This window comes from Odontesthes bonariensis, chromosome 22 (genome assembly GCF_027942865.1).
Source record: "Odontesthes bonariensis isolate fOdoBon6 chromosome 22, fOdoBon6.hap1, whole genome shotgun sequence".
In the NCBI taxonomy this organism is placed as follows: Eukaryota; Metazoa; Chordata; class Actinopteri; order Atheriniformes; family Atherinopsidae; genus Odontesthes; species Odontesthes bonariensis.
The window spans coordinates 7,158,047-7,178,022 of NC_134527.1; the positions used below are offsets into that span (position 1 = coordinate 7,158,047).

The following is a 19,976-nucleotide window of genomic DNA, read 5'->3' on the forward strand; positions in this document are numbered from 1 at the left end:
CATTGCTTGGTTTTACTCTCACATACACAATCAACTGTAAGACCTTATAAAGGTCTACATAGGTTCTCCCTTTCGATGATATTTGATGTATTCAGCAGGGCACAGAAAGAAGAGAGATGCATTAGAGCACGTGGCTTTTGTCATAATAAATGGGACGTTAATAGCCTACTTATCTTCATCTTCTAAGACGAGTCTGAAACCGCACTTGGCTCAGGCGGCACAGAATATAACCGGCTGTATTTTTAACTTTCCAAATAGCTTCTCTCAGTTCCGCTCAGGTTGTGATGCTGCTGAACTCACACAAAAGACTCAAGTGATGTTTCAGTCAGTCTGCCAGCTTGCTGCCTGGAACGTCAATAACAGTCACCAGGGTGGTTCCTGCACACTCACTGACTTCACTTCGGCTGAACTTGGCATGGATTTTTTTGACATTTTCTGAGCAGCTCAGAGTTTCTTCCATACCCATGATCCAGGTGTACATATTTAATATACCGAAGCTAATCAATAACTCCTGTGCTGCTAAGCTCTCAGTGAAGCATCCTTGTGATTTCCAGTCACACTGAAAGAAACATAAAAGTCACATACTGTCAAAAAAAATGAAAGCACTTATGTAAAATATACATCTTCTTAGCTCCATAGAAAGAGCATTTGCACGAATCATAATATAGTTTCCACAACCAAGCCAAATATTTCTTTAATCAAAGTCGTATTATGAAGTAAAAAGTACAAATAAGTCACTAAAATGAACAGGACTTCATTGCAACGTGCCCCATCTTTGCAAACGCCTTTAAAAACAAAATGTTGCTGCTGTTAAATGAATCCAAACAATACCAGGTGCAAGAAAGTTTAGTAATATGGCGATAATGACCTGTCAAAGATGGCTCCGACTCCAGCGCTATGGGCGCTGTTGCGGTGGACGTGTAGCCCCGTCGCCAACAGAATCCCGTCTTTTACCGTTATCGAACGGTGCGAAAACGATGCAATGAGGAGTTCATTCCAACCTGCGGCAGAGATAAGGAGAGGGATTGAGGAGAAGTATGAAAAAAAGGAAAACTAAATCCCAGAAAAAAAGATAAAATAACAAGTTCACATCGCATTCAAGCGAAACTAAACTGACAACAGAGATGGAATTCCAATGAATCAATTACGCTGCACCATAAAAGCCTGCAGCTTTCTCAAGCACAAGCATCAGGTTATTACTAAGACATTTGAATCGTGCTTTCTAAAGAGACAAGCGTGTAAAAGGGATGAACTGCGCCTGCCATTACAATAAAGACAACGGGCTTGATGTGCCAAAGCAGGGGGCCTGACAGAGAACAGAGAGGACACAAGATGCCGCCCTGTGAGCGACAGGGCTCCTTTAACTGTTCTGCCTGGCAACACTCACCTCTTCTCCCCACTTTTGAGTTGGCTATGAGAAGAGCTGAGATGCTTTTATCTGCGATACAGCAGAACTAAAGCGGTTATTTATAGAAAACCTGAGAGCTAAGAGGAGACGAGCTCTGCAGAATAATGTGTCTGTCTACTTTGCTGAAGTCTTTCCATCATTGTATATTCTTTCTTTTCAGTATTAAAGATGGGTATGCGGTGCTTCTTTTCCTGAAGGTGGATAGAGAATATAATGGTGTAATTTGGAGCGACAGGCAGGGAACCAGGGCAATGTGTTGGGAGAACCCAAAAGACCTCCCTGCATGTGACGTTAGTGAATGTAGCAGAAGTGACAGATGATTCACTCTGTTCCATGTCGCTGCCTCTGTGATGCTTAGCAGTTGGCTTGCTTTTTCAGATACAGCTGATGCATACAGTGATTGTGGGTCTGTCTCTTCTCTCAGTCACATAACCAAGAGAGTTATTCATAATAATACAAAGCATTAACGTCCTCGTGTTCTGTTTTGCTAAGAGCTCTCTACACAGATAAAGATTGGGAGTTGGTTCTGGCATTTTTCAGTCCGTTGTGTTTATGTAACTTCTTTTAAGTGCTAAAGTATGTTTGTTTGTTCTTCGTGTCTCGTCTGTGGCCCGTTGAGTAGACAAATCTACCGTTTTTCTTTGAGTAACCCTCACTGGAATCGAACATTTTCCTGAATCACTGCTGATGTGTACAGTGTTTTATTCAAACTCTGTTTTCCCCATCTTCATTATGTGCTTTTTGTGCTGTATCTACAGCACTGCGCACGCTTCTTTATATATTTACAGGAAAACAGGAGCAGCAATTTATTGAAATCTACAAAAATCTATGTAAATACAGTAGAGTTTGTACAAATCTAATCATCAGGGAAATCAATATTAGGTATGACCACTTCTACTCTTCAACACATTCCGGAACTTCTCAGACAAGCTTTAGTCATTTCTTTAAGTGGTCTTCGGGAATAGTTCTCCACGCTTCTTGAAGGACATCCCAAAGCTCTTCTTTGGATGTTGGCCGCCTTTTGTTCTGTTCTCTGTCCAGATGATCCCACACTGCTTCAAAAATGTTGAGGTCTGGGACCATTTCTGATGATAGTAGGTCCAGATGCATCTCTCAGGTTCTGTTTCAGGTCTTTTGCTGGACTTTTCTTTTGTGCTCCGCTTGTCCAACTTCTGCACATTTTTCAGGACACATGCTGACATATGTCAAATTTTAAGGCAATAAGGTCTTTGGGGATCACCTTGTGCAAAAATGCTATCTTATACCTGTCCAACTGTGTTATTGTTGCAACCGCCTGACAGTAACAGAGTGCCTAAAGATATACTTTAAGATTGGTTCTTTTTTTAATGTTTATTTTTTTTGTTTGACTTGACTTGTATGTATGAATGAATTAATGAATGAATAAATAAACACATAAATAATCAAACAAACCAGCAAAACATTCCTCTGACAAGCACAAGGACTAGACAGAAGACAAGTGTGAAAAAGTAAACAATGTTGAAAGAAACACTTTGGAAGATCTTCAGAAAGCCTGGAAATCCATTGCTCAAGAGCACGTCAAAAGAAGAAAATGTAAAGAAATGAGGGGTGGCTCATAAACAGTAAAAGAAATAATGATTCATTCAAACACAACGCTTAAATCTGCATTCTAAGAACTCCATGAGGTTGTGAACGCGTAGAAGCTGTGCTGACGGACCTGCTCGTAGCAAGATGACCTGGTCGTCCAGCGGCAGCTCGGAGAAGTGGGGGATCCTCTTGGCCCACTCCACCAGGGTAAAGAGCTGCTTGTCAGCCGCTTGACAGATGTTTGTCACTGGGTCATTGGGCTGCAGGGAAACAGACACAAAAACAGGTAAATGAATCGGTGTGATATTTTTGTTTTGACCTGTGTGTATGTTTTGGCTGATAGCCTCATCTCGGGATACCGATGAATCACTGTGTTCTCACCCACACATGGACACCAACACGAGTGCTATGCTGTGATCGATATCCTCCAAAGAGGAAGGTGAGTAGGAAGGCAAAACAAACAGTGATTCTGTCCCAGCTTGTGGAGGAAATACCTGCAGAGAGCTGCCAGTAAAAAAAAACAACCTTTGCTCAGCAGACTCTTTCTTTGGGGATCTTTTAGCCGAAACACTCTTGGATAGCTAGCGGAGTTCATTAGGCCCCTGAGAGGCTCTCCTGACATGTTACTACAGAACAAGGGCTGAGGAGCTGAAAAGGGGACTTTATTAGCAGAGCAGAAGGGGCTTTTAAAAAGTAGCACCCTATGTGTTTAACTTCCATGAATGTTTACTCACAGTATTGCCTATTATGAAGATTCCTCAAGTCATGTGACTCGAGTAAACTTCAAAAAAGTCTCCTGTTTCATTCTTCATAAAAGAACAAGTATAAATGCTGTGCCTATCTTGAGACTTCCACATTGTTTCTAGTTCTCAAAGGACTCATTGGCATCAACATTTGTCAGTGGAGAAAAAACCATGAGAGTTTGTTGAATGATAAAACAAGCTGTGCCGGGGCTGGGCTGGCGAACAGACCTCATTGTAGATTGTCCTTTTAGTGCTCAGAATAGGAACACTGACAAGTTCCACTGAGAAATAAAAAGGGTCCGCATGAGCCAGGGTAAAAGCTCCAATGATTTATTGATTTGACTTCATTAGTCCTATGTAAGCATTGAGGGGACATGAATATAAAAGCAGCTCAAAAAAAAAAAAAAAAGCTGAAAATGCTTTTAAAGAGCCCTTTTGTCTCTTTATGTCCTAAATAGCTCTATCGGTATCTCGGCTGTGGTGACACGTGCAATAATCTTGCCTTACCCTCTCGAAATGGCTGAAAGAGAAAAACGCACAATAAAACCCCACAAAAACAAAGCAAAACAAAATTTTATTCACTTTTGCTTTATTCAAGTTTTTATTAGTTTTTTTTTAAATTTTATTATTTTAGAATTTTTGAAACTTAGATAAAGGACATAAATTAAAGTTCAAGAGGCCAAAGCTGTAGAAAAAAAGGCAACAACAGCATGACAACTACAAACCAGACGTGAACAGACTCTGTTGCACACATGAGCCAACAGCACCAGAATTACTGGTCAGATTATAAACAAGGATGAAAGTGCACATTGGGAGGAGGGCTACAGATTTAACAGTCAGGGCAGGTTTGTCTTTTCCCCCCTTACAAATAATTCATTTTTTTCTTTTCAACCTGGGGGACTGCCCCTGGCTGAGTAATGATAATCAAATCAATAATATGTGTGTAAAGCAGCTTTGTCAAGTGTAGAAAAGTAAGAGTTGGATTTGTTTGCACCAACGAACTGCTTCTTCTGAAGTGGTGCTTTTGATCCAGAGATATCATTCTTACTTAAAGAGTACCCTCACCCTGTTAAAAACTACTACAACCCAAGCATACCATATGAATACCTACTAAATCTGAACTCCATGGGGTTGTGGGGGCGGGGGGTGTCCCAAACAATACTGTCAATCACAGAGAAGTAATCCACCACCACCCCAGGAGTGCATATGCTTCATATGCATATGTGTAAACAAGGACTATGTGCACACACTTTTCTGCATAATATCAAATCAAATAAACATTCTTATAATAAGTATCCCTGTGTGCACTCGAACTCTGACAAAAAAAAAAAAAACATTCTGCAACTTCTCCCCGACTTCCTAGTCCAAATCCCAAAAGCTAAATTTCCCAGGTCTCTGGAGAAGATTAGTTCAAGATGAAGAAGAAAACGGATCTACGCTCAAATGGTCTGTTTATTGTACGCGGGACAAAAGCCATCCTGTCCTCTCCTCCGTGTTCCCTCCCCACGGTGCGAAACTCACGGTGACTGCAGAGTATCACAGATGTGCAGCTGAAATATATATATACCATTTACACCAGACACAAAGCTGTTTTTGGAAAACCGAAAGTCGTCTTTTCTTTTTTCCTTCAGGGGCAGCAGAACAACAGGCATCTCATGAATATTTCAGCATCTGATCTCCGTGGGAGACGGTGGTCGGTGCAGCTCAGAGATACGTTTTTTTTCCCCGTGCCGTCTTTCCTCTCAGAAATACACGAACGGGTTCTGCTAATTCACTCCAATGGGCACACTGGGCAAAAAACAAATCAAAACAAGAAGGGGACTCCAACGTGCTCCGAGTCAAGCCACCTCCTCCTCATACGAATACGAGTCCCTGGGTTCTGGTTAAACACGGTAAGCCTCATGAATGTTGCATGGCTATCTTCGCCATGTTTACACTGACCTGGATTCTTTGCTTCTGCTGGAGATGACAGGGAAAAAGAGCTTATACTTTCCTGGGACAATTCTCCAGCATCATATTACTGCGCTTACTGTTGAAGTCACTCAGCTGCGTTTTGGGGATATTATCGGGCCACAATGAATACTGAAGTAAAATGGAACTAAGCAGGAGGAAGTTTCTTTTGGGGCCCTGAGAATAAGATAAGAAATGAAAGTTTGTTTGCCGCCAACTTAAATGTCTTCATTCCAGGAAATTCAGTACATTTATGGCACAGGCGCTCTGCATCACCATCACCCAGCTACTTAGAGAAATGCCAGGCTTGCATACTGTCCTATGAAATTTTCATCACATGGAGGGGACTCAAAAGATATGCCTTTCAATTTTTCATTATTCTGCTTGAACCAGACTTTAATAGCGTGACAACAGAGGGAAAACTGGGTACTCACACAGATCAGTATGAAAATGAATTACTCGAGTGTCCCACTTTTTTTTAAATTTAGATTGAAGACGGAGAACTGTCCTCAAAGATGGGATGACTCATCAGCTAATTACCATCAAAACAACAGCAGTGTTTCCTGCCCCAAGTAAAGGGACACTCAGGAAGCTTTTTATTAGCCTTGGAGGAAATTAATGCACAGGCAGCAGAGCGGCCGCCCAGAAATAACACCAAAAATAGAGCAGAGAAGTAAAGAAACCCTCAGGATTGGTGAATGATAGCATCATCTCCCCTACCCCTCCTCCTGAAGAGAAAACCTCTCCTCTCAGACTGAAGGGATATTACTAACGCCTGTTTAACTCCTGTTCTAGGTCACCATGAGATAAACACACTTTTATTCAGCTTGGCTATACCCCGGTCATTAGACAGTGGCAGGGGCTTATTCATGGTGTACACTCATGACCTGGGCCCTGTGATTAATCAGAGCATGGGGCAGCGCCTCTCAATGGAGGCATAGGGAGGGTATTCAGAGAGAAGGGGAGTCCTTGTGGTCGGAACAGTCGAACGTCGATCCGGTGCCAAAATTGCAAGTTTCACTTCAGTTAAAAGGTCAGCACCCCCAAATCAAGAAAATAAATCCCCCCCAAAATTTGTAGACCTTTCAGTTTCATCCCTTCTTATGTCCCGTGTGACACTTCCTTGTGATGTCGGGGGCAGCATCATTTAGGAGCCCAAACATACGTGGTGCATCTGTGCGTCAGAGCTGGCAGCCGCTCCTGCGTGAGTCCCCACTCCTCATCCTCCTTCATCTCGAATGTCAACTTTCATCTCCTACATTTCCACCTGCCCCGCCTCCCAAAAAAATAGCTCCCACTTACTCTCATAACAGTCCTCACATTATCTACCTTTACTTCACAGAACATTTCCCCCCACTGCAGCAGATGAATCCCTGAGGAACCCCCCCACCCCCCGCCCTCCTCTCTGCACAGCTCCTCTGTTTCCCGTGTTGCAGCAGAATTCCAGAGAAAGCTGTGGCTTTGTGGGGTGCTTTCAGGAACAGTCTGTCTGTTGCATTATTCATCACTCTTCAGTCTCCTCTGTGTCAAAGACAGCCCAGCTGATACAGGGAGGAGAGAAGGAGACTCACAGCTGACTAAAGGAGGTGAACAGCTATACCAGCGCTCCAGACAACAAACAGACACTTCCCAAAGGTCCCCACATAAAAAGGACAGAATATCTTATATTCCGCAACATCTAACAGCAGTCAACATGCACTTTAGACCTGACTTAAAAAAAAAAACATGCTTTATAGACAAGGAAACTGTAAAAAAAAAAAAAAAAAAGAATAAGGAAAGCAAATTCACTGGAAATATTTTATGGTGATGGTCCAATTGCAGTCAAGGCTGCCATAGCTGAAAGTTTATTTTTTTCATCCGACATAACCTAATACCACTACTGTGTCAATTAGTATTTTGTATATATGTACAGATCATAATCTAACTGACATCTCCAAATGTTTTCATCCACAGAAAAACAGATCGATTCTGATATCAGTTTCTGACGTCCTTCGACCCGAACGCACACCTCAGTGTTTGTTATTGTGCTTGTACAAGCAGTCATCAAATTTTAAAGAGTTGCCAATTTAAGAAACTACTCAAAGCACAGGTATTGATGCACGGGTGGCTGTTTGCACTTGAATATCCCTTCTGACACCAATTTAGATGTTAAGTTTCTGATTAGGAACTACGCTCCAGGCAGCCCCATACAGAACTTTCATTGCAAAATATCAGATGCAAGAATCCAAGAGGAATAAATAACCAAAAATTAAGAACAGTAACCAATGTGTCTGTTGGTGGAGTACGGTAATGATGAGTACCAACAAATGTATCGAAAAATAAACAACTCACCGAGTTGGATGGCACACCGAGGTTGCTCTCAATGTAGGTCTCGGTTTTGGGTTCCACCGCCTGCTCGGCCTCCAGGATCTTCTCCACGGGCATGTCCTCGTTGGCGCAGCTGGTCGACTCCACCTCGTTCTCGTTTCTGTCCTTGGCTCGCTGGCGCTCCTCCTGAACGGCTGTATGTAACAAAACTGGTTCCGGTCACTACTGCTGTTTGACAGCGTCAGCATGTGTTCATGTGAGCATGCAAGTTAAATCAAAGAGTCTGACTCCGCTACAAACCTTGACGGTTAAATGCAAAACCCTCAACTTGGTGAGTTTTGAGATTACGAATTGTCCCCGCTTTTTGCATCAGTGGTAAAGTGAACACAGTGCAGATCTCCGTATTGTGTGTTTTAGTGTCTGTAATCAAGTCTGCCTCACTGAACTGGTGAATGACGTATGACCTATCTGAGAAAGTCCAATCATTAATAGCAGTTTAAGCAATATTGATGGGATACAAACAGAGCATTAAACTGCACAAGGCCTGAAAAATCAGCCTGGATTTCCAGTTTCCCTATCAAGGAAATGGGTTTTTCGTGTTGTGTTCGATGACAAAAAAAATCCTATAAAGATCATTCATAGACACATAATGAATAATGTACTTTTTGCTCACTCCATATGCCGTGAATGAAGGTCAGAACATTTCCACAGAAAAGCATCAGCACCAGTCAATGAGTGTTGTGTTTAAAAACAGATTTAAACAGTTGGCTCTGCCCTCTGATCGCCTTGGCAGGTAGAGACAGGAAATGGTTTGTGTGCTGTGCAGACACAGAGGCTCACGGCCGAGGCGAGAGAAACCGCATATCCACCCTCAAGTGAGAAAGTTACATTCGCCTGTTTTGTCGTTACAAAAGGCTATAATTTAATTCCCTCAAAATACCACCGAACAATAATAAAAAAATAAAAAAAGCCCGTATTGTGGCTTTTTCTTCCAACCATGGATTAATAAAATAATGTGTCGTATGATAAAGAACTTTTAGAAATTCAAATTCATTTGGTGCATCTATACCAGTCTATACCTATGGCTAGGTAGCCTTGCTACCACACACACACACACACACACACACACACACACAGACATATCACATATAAGGGGTGAGCAGGATGACCTGTCTTCTCAAGTTTTCCCTCTTCTGGTTTCTATTTCATGTCCTCAATTGGAGAGCCTTGGTCATGTTTTGAGGGAAAGGGAAGCAGAGGTTGTTAGAGGAGAAGGAGAAAGGGGCCCCACTTTAGAGGAACTGCTGTCTGGCAGTGGAGGTCAGCCCAAGGGTAGAATACTTGTGTTGGAGTCACGGAGAGGTGAGGAGGGCTGAAATCATGTTAGCTTTATCCCCCCCCTACCTCCTTCTCTCCTGTCCTGACTGGGAGAGCATAAATTCATTTAATCCTGTTTTTCTGTGGATTCGCTCAGCCTTGTGGGCTACTGCTGCCTTGTTCTCTAACCACAGCCCTCGGGGTGCAGGGGAGGCTTAGGCGGCACGGCGAGTGAGGCAAGAGGCAGTAAATGATAATATCCTTGAAAGGAGTAAAGAGCCCAACAATGACATAAATAAAAAAAGAAAGGAGGGGGGGGGGCAAGAAAAGGTCAAGTAAAATTTGGTTCAGACGGATCAGACTTTAAAAAAAGAAAAGAAAAAAGTGTCCTCACCTCATGTTTGACAATGAAGTTGCACAACATGCGCCTGCATTTTGGATATTTTTTTTTTTTTGCTTTCATCGCTGTACTGTATGTTACACATTATCTTCGAAAAATGCCATGCCATAATGGAGAAAAAGCATTGATTGATATCTTCAATGTGCGAAAGAGTACTTAAGAGCACTGCTGAGAGCAATTACATTTCTTAACACCTACACGGAGTGTTAAAATTCTCACCTCGCTGCCTGTTTTTTTTCCCTTCACATAACAAAACTCTTCCTGTTCTTAAGCACACTGCAGTCACGCTCTGAAGGTGTTTTACTTTATGGCTCCACAATGAATCACAAACGATATTTAGCAACTCGCTGTCTGCTCAGGAGTCGGCTTTAAAATCAGAGATGGACAACGATACAGCATCACTGAGTGATTTTTCCAGTAGTGGCAGCACTCCAGCCAGTCACTTTTGTTGAGAAAATGTGAGATTGTCATGTAAAAATCACCATAGCAACAAGTGGTCTTTCAGTATGACGAAGGTATCACTTAGACAAAGCTTTGGAGGCTGCCAGGTGTTTCCAGGTGTGCTGTGCTTGCCTTCCATAAGAAGCACAAAGAAACGCAGTGGCTGGCAGAGAGAACAGCAAACAAAAGACACATTGAGCTGATTTCTCTTCAACATTTAAAGACGCAAACGCCACAAAATAATGGGTTCAAATAAAATGGGACATGGGGCTCTGAACTGAGGAGTCAACCAAAAGGTAGATTGCTAAAGAAATAACTGATGAGCACAACAAGAGTAGATGACATGTAGAGAAGGCTCCTTGCATTGGAATTTGTTCAGAATGATGGCGCTGCCCATTTAACCATGAATGTCTGACCGTATTTACATAAACACCAAAATGATGGTGCTTCTGGCAATAATGACCAATGACCTGGGTCTGATTAACATGCTGTATTGTGGCCTCATCATGTGGCCGATTAAATCCCTGACTATCTTATTTCTCAAATAGCAGAGTAAGTATGTACATACAATAAGGAATGTGGCGCAAATCTTCACTATGCCGTGCAATTCCAAGACGTGATCCAATTTAGTTATACACTGACAAGCATTTTGATTCAATTTTGGCCATTCAGTAACTCGCAGCGTATGAAAACAATTGCGCAAACAAGCTCACTCACAGTGGCTTTTAGCCTTTTTTTTAATAAACATTCAACTTACATGACTGATCACATGAACCATAATCTATTGCTTCTTTCTTCAGAACAAACACAGCAAACCTTCCCTGACACGAAAAAATAATTACACGTCCAACTGAAAGAAAAGCCCCGTAGCTGCTGTTAAGCTCGCACGAGCGAAATGTGACGTCAACACGGCGCCAAATCCATTCATTCGGCTGCTTGACGAGTGGCGGTGGATGGACCTGCTCACACACTGCTCTCTGCAGCTCTGCTTGTTTTCCAACCGCGCCGCGGCACACAACAGTACACAAACATCTGGAGGTGCACGTCCCCGTGTCGCCAGCTACTGTGACGTCAAGTTTGGAGGGCCATTTCATTTCGTGCATCTGTGCTCTGAAGTTTAAACAAGTTTAATTTGGGTGCAGCACTATGACGATATTTCAATGCGTGGAATCAAAGGGAGTCTCAGGAATTCACCCATCTCAGACAAACTGCCAGTCGTTCCACAGGATTGATCGGCTACCTGAAGCTGAGTCTCAGTACGACGAACAGGCAGTCAAATTGCTCTCCCTACTCATCCTCAATTAGACCTGGAAGTGGTCACAATACGGGTGTAGCTCCTGAACGAGTCTGAAATCGCCCTGATGACATGATATAGACAAACCATCTTAACTGCTGCTCGTCTCCTCCTCCTCTGTAAAAGTTATGCCGGGGCTTTCTTCTGACACAACAACAGATACATACTGTATCCAAATCTGCAGCTGGAAAAAACTAGCTACATCCCAGATGCTGGGACCAAACTTACATGCGACTTTGTATGTGGGCGCTCCCTTCCCCTGCATCCTGTCACAGAAGCTGTACTTTGACGGAAAGATGCTGGATCAAATCTCACAAGTGTTGTTTGAAAACCCTTTTCCAAATAGTTTTTCTACGGAGGATTTCCCAGATAGTTCCGTGAAACAGACTATCAGTGTTTCAGCTTAGGACTTCCTCTTCAGGTTTGAAAATGTTCCTGTCGTGAAAACATGACTGTAAGGAAATCTGAGAAAACAACCCCATTCTCTCTTGAACACCTCAGTAGAGATGATCCTACTGAGTTAATGATGTCAATCACTCGTTTCAGGTCTTATGTAATACAGCATGAAATTAATTTCCTAAACCACAAACCAACATACAGTGAAATAGACAATAAAGCAGGGTATGCCTAATTGTCTATTTTAAGCTGAGCTATCTTGTTACTCACAAGTCTCAACCCAACAGAAAAGCACAGCTTCAGCCGTAATTATAGAGATTAACTGGTGACAGCCGATTATAAAGAAGCTAGACAGTGACGCCCAAAACACTGAGCATGAACTTTCATATGTGGAGTCCATATCACAGAAGTTATGTCCGTTATTTTCCTAAACTATGCAGACATTTTCCCCCCTTTTTTTTTTTTTTTTTTTTGTTCTACTTTCAAAGTCAGCTTTCACGTGACATAGAGACTCAGCAAATAAGTTATATATATACCTGTTATATAAAAATTAAAAGTTTGGACACTGTATTTAGGGGGCCGGTGCACACACCACCACCGCGAAGCCTCACAGTTAGCCGTTCTCTCAAGCCCTCAGCTTCCACACACGCCAAGACCGAATCTGCGACAGTGCAACAGCTGAAAGCATTATATATATATCTCAGGAAATGCAGAACACTTTTTTTTTTTAACCTCAATGCCTTATGTCATGGGACATGCTTCTGGCCTGACACCTGCCTGGTTTATGTCAAACCAGGAGAATTCGAGCTCACTGTTCACTGTATTTTGCAATGATTACAAACGTGAATGTATATGTGTGCATGGTATCTTGCAGGCTCATATCTTTTGCTAATCTTCCTACTAATACACACAGTAAGTATACCGACATGTGCAAAAACTGTCTTATTAAACAGCAGTTTGAGAACACACAAAAGTTGGGAGCACACTACAAAATCAAGCCAATCTGCAGTCTCAGTTTTCAGTGCTTGCCTGGTGAACAGAATCCTAAATATGTACATCACATTTACTCGTTCACTGCACTGCACTGCACTGGAACCGATTACCATAAAAAGAGACTTCATATTGGTTTAAAATATGTATGTAAGTGGGTTAGTCCAGATTTGAGGGTATGGGTAAGTGGGACTTTATCCTCAACGGTATGTGCTGTACCTTCTCTCTTCATGCCCATGGCTAAACACTTCTGGTAGCGGCAGTACTGACAGCGGTTCCTCTGGCGCTTATCAATGACGCAGTCCTTGTTGTCACGACAGGTATAGGTCAGGTCCTTGCGTACAGTCCTTTTGAAGAAACCTTTGCAGCCCTCACAACTGTACACCCCATAGTGTTTACCTGGGGAAAGAGGGGAAACAGAAGCAGTTTATCTAGTGATAGTATAGGATACTTTTTGGGTTGCATTGGTGACAGTGTGTGCCACCCTGTGACCACAAGCTCACCAACATAATCATGGAATGCAATGCAACATAATTAACAGGTATTCCCACTGAGATCACAGTTAAATTTATAGTCCTAATGTTCAGTCACACAAACGCATGAAGGAACCAGCATTCGAGGGAACAAAGGAGCAATTATGATCAGAGGCCCATGAAAGTGAAAAACTGTGTTTGGGGTTTACATTACTGTGGTGAAAGAAAAGAATAGAGGAGCCTACTAAAGGCAAGCTGTAGGGGAACCCCGTTCTCATGTCTGTCCCTTGTTCCTAAAGGCTCTCCTTTCGTTGTTTATGACGGATGAAGTCCATTTGCATTCTCCAGTGTTGCTCAAACTGCGTCTTTGTTCGCTCTCTGCTGGTCAGACCACCAGAGAAGATAAATAAGGCCTCTGAGCGCACCTAAATGAGGCATGACTTGCTATTAAACACTGTTTTTATTTTCCCCCACGGGTGCATGCAACACCGATGACGCAGGATGACAGTATAACCGTCTAATAAATTAGATATCCACCTTTGCCCTAAGGCTAAAAAGTTTTCATGGTTAACCCCAGGAAAATATTTAAACACAGGCTTATTTGTTCGCCGTGTGAAAAAAAAAGAAAAAAGATGACTCTGCAAAGTCTCCAGTGTAAGTCACTTCCTGTATCGAACAGTTAACTGTCGGTTAAATGCTTGTGGTTGGAGCTGTTGTTCTAGTTCTTGACCAAAGGGTAGCGCATGATGACGAGAACTTTGAAACGAGCAAATAATTTATGAAAGGGCAAAAAATAATCAAAACTCATTCTTCTGATTTGCAGTTTTAGACCTTTGTGAGCTATATGAGCATGTTTTGATGTGGGCTCTAAAAAAAGACAAAAAAAACCCCACATATATATTCTTTTCTTTTTGATTGTGAACATCTCCTAAAGGCTCATTTGATTTAAGAAAATTCTTAAAAAAAAGTTGAATTCCTCCAGAGTAAAATAAGAATAATTTGGTCCATACCAAGACTTAAATAAGATGAATACAACATCAGATGTACAAAAACACAATATATTACACTATATGTGAAACTATACAGGATTCAATAGCTTTTAGAACCACTTTCAACAACAATAATCTAAAGCAGCATTTTCTGTATAATGTTGTCATACTCTCACATTGTTGCAGATCCACTCTTCTTTATGGTGATTTTATTTTAGTTCATTGAAGTTTGTCAGCCTTTGTCTCTGTAAAGCTCTCGGAAAGGTCCCACCACAGCATTTAACTCAGACTAAGGTCTGGACTTTCAAAACTTTGATTCTTTTTTCTTTGTCAGCCCTTCTGTTGGAGATTTGCAGGTGAGCTTCGGATCATTGTCCTGCCGCACCACCCAATTTCAGCTAACCTTTAGCTGTGAGACAAATGAGCTCTCATTTGACTGCAGAATACGCCATGTTGTTCTTGTCTGTCTAGAGGACATTGTTCCAGAAGTCTCGTCGTTCGTTCAGATGCAACTTTGCCAGCCTAAGCTGTGCTGCCATGTTCTGCCATGAGAGAAGAGGCTTTTATACTGTCATGAACTTTAACATTTAACAACTGAGGCCTGTAGAGTCTGAGATGTAGCTCTCGGATTCTTATCATAGTTTCTCTGAGTCTGAACTTGGGGCGAACCTGACTTTGGCTCCTGTGAAGATTGACAACTTGAAAGTCTTGAATGTTTTCTACTTGAGAATAACTTTTCTCCATGTAGAATGGTGGAGCATTGTGTTAACACACACCTGAAAGCTCCAGTCTGGCAAACTGTCAAAATGACTGTTTTTAGACAATTAATAAACAATTACATGATGTAATATGTCATGTGTTCTTGCTCATTTAAGGTTTACTTACTGTTTAGACCTTGTGAGGTTGAGATGATTTTTTATTTTGACCTGTATCATCTGACAGAGGGCGTACGCTTTTGTTTTCACACGACTTTTTATCATCACAATGATAATGACATTTGACACATTTTTCTGTGCTTTAGGAGCAACCCTCCAACACTAAAGGATATCACTACCTGAAGGTAATTTGACAGCATCTGTCTATATTTGCCTTCAACCTTCAACTTTGCAGACTGCTTCACAGTAGTGACACCATGACATGAGTGATGGGCTGCACATGGTTTCCCTCAGACACAGGACTGTTCTATTCCACTCAAAGCTGATTTGAGTTTTGGTTTCATCCCACCAATGATCTTTTGCCTCATGATTTCTGCTTCTTTCATCTGCTCTTATGCTGCAGCCTTTGACTGCTTTTCCTACGAAGCAGCTTTTTTTTTTCTGGCCTCCCTGCCATTTTGCCAAGATTTGTGAAAAATTCACTCACTTGTCCTTCCAGGAAGGTCTCCCACTGCAAGAAGCTGCAGTGAATAGTTCTGCCAAAGCAGTCAGTGGGGTTGTTTCCTACCGAAAGTTTAACTTTGGATCTTCTTTGGAGGTTTCTCAGTGCGGTTACAGCGCAGGATTGAGCTGAATGCAGGGCAACTCCTCTTTTTTTTAGAATTTAATTATAATGGAGTTATCCCAGCTGTTGAAAGATTATTACCAATGCCTTTCTAGATCAATGACTCCTCACAGTGCTTCACTGCACTCTCTGGTTAGGGTCTGACATGTGTACACGATTTAACAAGGACAAAGTCTGACATCAGAGTACTTTTTATATTCAACGTTTTTGCTTGTGCAAGGCTTCCTTTTTCCAGACAGCTGTTCCCACCTGATGTCACTCACCTGAGGAGCGGTCACCACAGATGGCACAGATGTGTTTAGTGAGCGACAAAGCTGTGCCTGAGGGCTGGGCTGGCACCTTCATCACGCCGTTGAGGCCCAGTGGGGGCTTAATGTCCTCCGTGCTGCTGACAGAGTTCATCGGAGAGTTCAGCTGGAACATCAACACACATAAACACACACGCCGACAGGTCACAATGCAGACCCCTGAACTCAAAACTGGCAGTATAACACACTTCATCGCACAAGCCCCGAGCTGGAACCTGATGACATTAGGAACAGTTTGACAGCCACATTTGCTAAGAAGACAGGACTTTACCAACATAAACATGGACACGGAGAGTTCTGATGCATAAAGCGAAAAAGGATATCACGTCTGCTGATACGTGATGCTGATGATCAGCAGGCCTGACAGCACCTCTTTTTGCACCGTCATCGCTTCCCCAGTCTCTCTTTCCCTTCCTGCTCACCTCTGTTTGAGGTCTAAATCTAGCGCAGCAAAGTCCTGCACCACTCAACCCCAGAAACTCTTTTATTCATGCTCTCAACAAGCCCCGCTTGCACCAAAATGTTCAGCGCTAGCATGATGCCACTGCAAAATTTAACAACACGGCAGAATAAAGAGACAGCATTTGTTTTAGCAGCAGTACAACTGCTGCCTCGAGTCTATCGTCAATTGTGCACCGCACCCCCCCCCCCCCAGCGAAAAAGAGCTTTGATAAAATTCATTCCGAACTGACCTCTAGTTGCATTCTGCTAAAAAGAAAAGCAAGGGGAGGCTAATTATTATAACTACCAACATGCCTCCTGATGAGATAAATGTTGCCAGGTCAGATAGAAATTGTTCTAAAAACCTAAATGGAACAAATGGAACAAAGGTAAGCTAACCATTAGTACTAGTAAGTAAAAGCAGTAGTTGGCTTGACTAGCCTAAAAGCTTAATGGTATTACGCAGATGGGAAGAAAAGGGGGAATAAGCTGCTATAGACGGTTGACTGTTGGACCAGAGATGGCAGAGTGGCCAGCCATGTCTTTTATCAGATAACCACATATGAAAAAAACACCACAAGAATTCCAAACTCTGTTAATACCAGACAAGACAGATTAAAATCATCATCCATCATAATCCATAATCCACAATCCACTAGCTACTAAAAGATCAGATCAGTTTCTCACACACAGCCACTGACTATACATGGATGTTGGCAGGTAGTTCTAAAACTCAACCCGAAGCACATTCATTAATCAGGGCTTAGGCTGCAAATATTTACAATTTCTAGATAACAAAAGGTATAGCTGCTCAGACATGATTTTTGCTTTTTTTTTTCTCATGTGTAATTACAAATATTCCAAAAGATGGTTTGAAAAGAAGCTGCACCACAGACAACATAAAACAACAAAGTAGTAAAAAATTCAACAAGAGCAGATCAGCTCAAAGAAAGAAAAAAAAAATCTTTCTTTAATTTAAAAAGGGAAATTCCACGAATTTCTGGCCTCCTGTTGACAAAATAATGAAATGATCAAAAATAACTTATATCGCTAATAATGTAAAAATAAAAAAGATTTTGAGAACTGCACGTTTGTTTAGTTTTGTGGACTTATCCTGATTTTTAGTTATGATTCAAACTCTAACAACCCTAATGCAACTCAGCATGTTTCATTAGACCCTCCAGCTATAGGTAACAAAGCTGCCTCAGAGCCACAGAGGATGTAATACTATTGTTCTGGCTGTGTATCGCAAAGGTGAAGCTGATGTGACAGAAGTTAATTTAAACAGGCATTCATGTGTACACACAAAAGTGCACAAGCTTTTTGTGGCTCTAAGGCATCTTATTTCATCTCTTAAAACTGTTATACTCCAGAACTTGATTCCTCTTTAACAACCTCAGTTGGAAAAATGTCAGCGGTTCTTCTCTATTTTAGCTTGGAGCTACCATAAAGCAAGCCTCCATTGAGAAATGTTTCCTAACTCTGTTGCTTAAGCATCAGATCAAATAGAAAATGCAAGAAGTCTTCTGCATTATTTCATGCACACTTCCACAGAATTCAGCATGACATGCGGAGCGTCACGGGATCATGACTCCAGTTTCAGAATGAAAGCGTATGTGGGTTTGAATAAATTACAGTATTTGAGTGATGCATCCGCTGGTGGGTTTGGTGACATGAAAAGGTTGATGTCCGTCAGTGCAAGAAAATGTTCAGGTCACACTGTGGCACCCACTCCTGGCCTGCTCTCTATGACATGTTTACACATGTACACACACAAAGCTGGAAGCTCTGAAAAAAAACTCCTGCAGAGGTTCACATGTAGGTACAAATCCAGGGGAGAAGAAAGTATTTTGGAATCAATTAGCATATATCTATATATATATATATATAGATATATATATATATATATTTCACTCCTGTGCCCTCTTAAACCCAACAAAACCATTTCTAAAAGAAGTTGATAGGACAGAAATGGACTAATAATTTTGAATTATTTTTTTAATTTCCCCCACTGGGGGATGAATAAAGTATTTTTCTATTCTTCTTCTATTCTAATATAACTTCACACATCTCTGCATGTTCATCCACGACCACACAAACACACACACACGCGCGGGCACACTCTCACACACACTATGAGGTCTTACCTCACCTAAACGCCTGTCTCTAGTCTTTTCCCCTGTAGCGCAGCACATGCAGAGCCGACTCCTCGGCAGGGATTGTCACTATCAAACCCTCTGTCTGCCTGACAAAAAAAAAGATTCTACCTCTCAAAGTCTATTTTCAGAGAACCTGCAACTCAATCGTAGCAACATTGCTCCCCGCACTGGGGTAGTCAGGCTGGGGGGTCTTTCTTTCTCTTGTACCCATGGCAATGGAAAGGCGGGGGGATTAAAGTAGCTCGGGACTAGCACTGGAAATAGAATACATGCACCCGCCCTTACAACACACACATGTGACTGTTCACGAGGAGGTATGCCAGCTGTGTGTACAGCCTTGTCGCCTTGGGAAAAACGCTTTGTGACAATCCTGTCTTTGCATGCTGCCCAAGGAGAAGAAGGCTTGGTTCAAACTGTTACAGACCAAGGAAGAGAGACAAATAAAGGACATTTAATATCAAGGACAAAAATGCAGGACCTAAGATTTCCTGCGGAACAATGTTCAACTCGAACGGCCAGAATGCCCCAGCTGAAGAGCGCTTGATGTGCTGCAGGTGTTGCGTAACGCGCTACAGAGGACGTTGGATTGGTACATCCAGTGCAGTGGGGTTCGGTCTGCTTGCGGGTGTCAGATTCCGCACCAAAGTGATATATGTGATGATATGTTCTGTGCCACCTACTGGCTTCAGCAGGCTGCTGGAATATTCAGACATTAGACGAAAGGCGATGAATTAACAGCTTCTCAAATGTAGTTTTCACTATATAGGCAGAGGTTGTGCTTTATTAAATGCCTAATAGAACCTAACACAAAGAAATGATCTTGGCACTAAAGCAGGTCCTGTGAACTATTAGTATGCAATGACAACACACATGATGGTGAAACAAAGTCAGGAGTCATCCCTGGAGTGTAGAGAAGAAAAGGAAAGGAGCTGAGACAGAGGCCTCTTCCTAAGATGGGCTTAGCTTGATTCAGAAAGTCAGAGCCGAGTTTGCTCACGAAGACACTTCAAAAGGAGACATCAAATCCTCACACAGCACTCCTCAATGCACAACCCTCATGTGGAACCTCAGTTGTTTTCTACTTCAAGGGCACCTTCACTTGTGAGGAAGTTATCTTTCAAAATGCTTCATAGAATTCCATCAGAAGGTTTTTCATTATACAGCAGCACAGCTTCACCAGGACCTGAAAGCTCCACTTTACAATCCACTGTTACAGATCCTATTCTCCACCACTGTATCACTGGCTGCAAGCTGCTTAGCTTGAGAATGTTTCTTTTTTGTAACTTTAATGTAC

The 19,976-nt window shown here is 42.1% G+C and overlaps 1 protein-coding gene across 2 annotated transcripts in view; it reads right to left on the reverse strand.

Annotated features, from left to right (window-relative positions):
* rxraa (retinoid X receptor, alpha a) overlaps positions 1–19,976 on the reverse strand; it is a 98,470-nt gene that overhangs the window by 7,861 nt on the left and 70,633 nt on the right. Inside the window, exons 4-8 of one of the 2 annotated variants that reach the window (XM_075456175.1) lie at positions 16,038–16,188; positions 13,032–13,211; positions 7,999–8,168; positions 3,105–3,234; positions 869–1,001 (exon numbers count right to left, since the gene is read on the reverse strand). In XM_075456175.1, the coding sequence (XP_075312290.1) occupies positions 869–1,001; positions 3,105–3,234; positions 7,999–8,168; positions 13,032–13,211; positions 16,038–16,188 (764 nt within the window). Of the gene's footprint in view, positions 1–868; positions 1,002–3,104; positions 3,235–7,998; positions 8,184–13,031; positions 13,212–16,037; positions 16,189–19,976 lie in introns of both variants that reach the window. The other variant, XM_075456176.1, reaches the window with a different exon arrangement.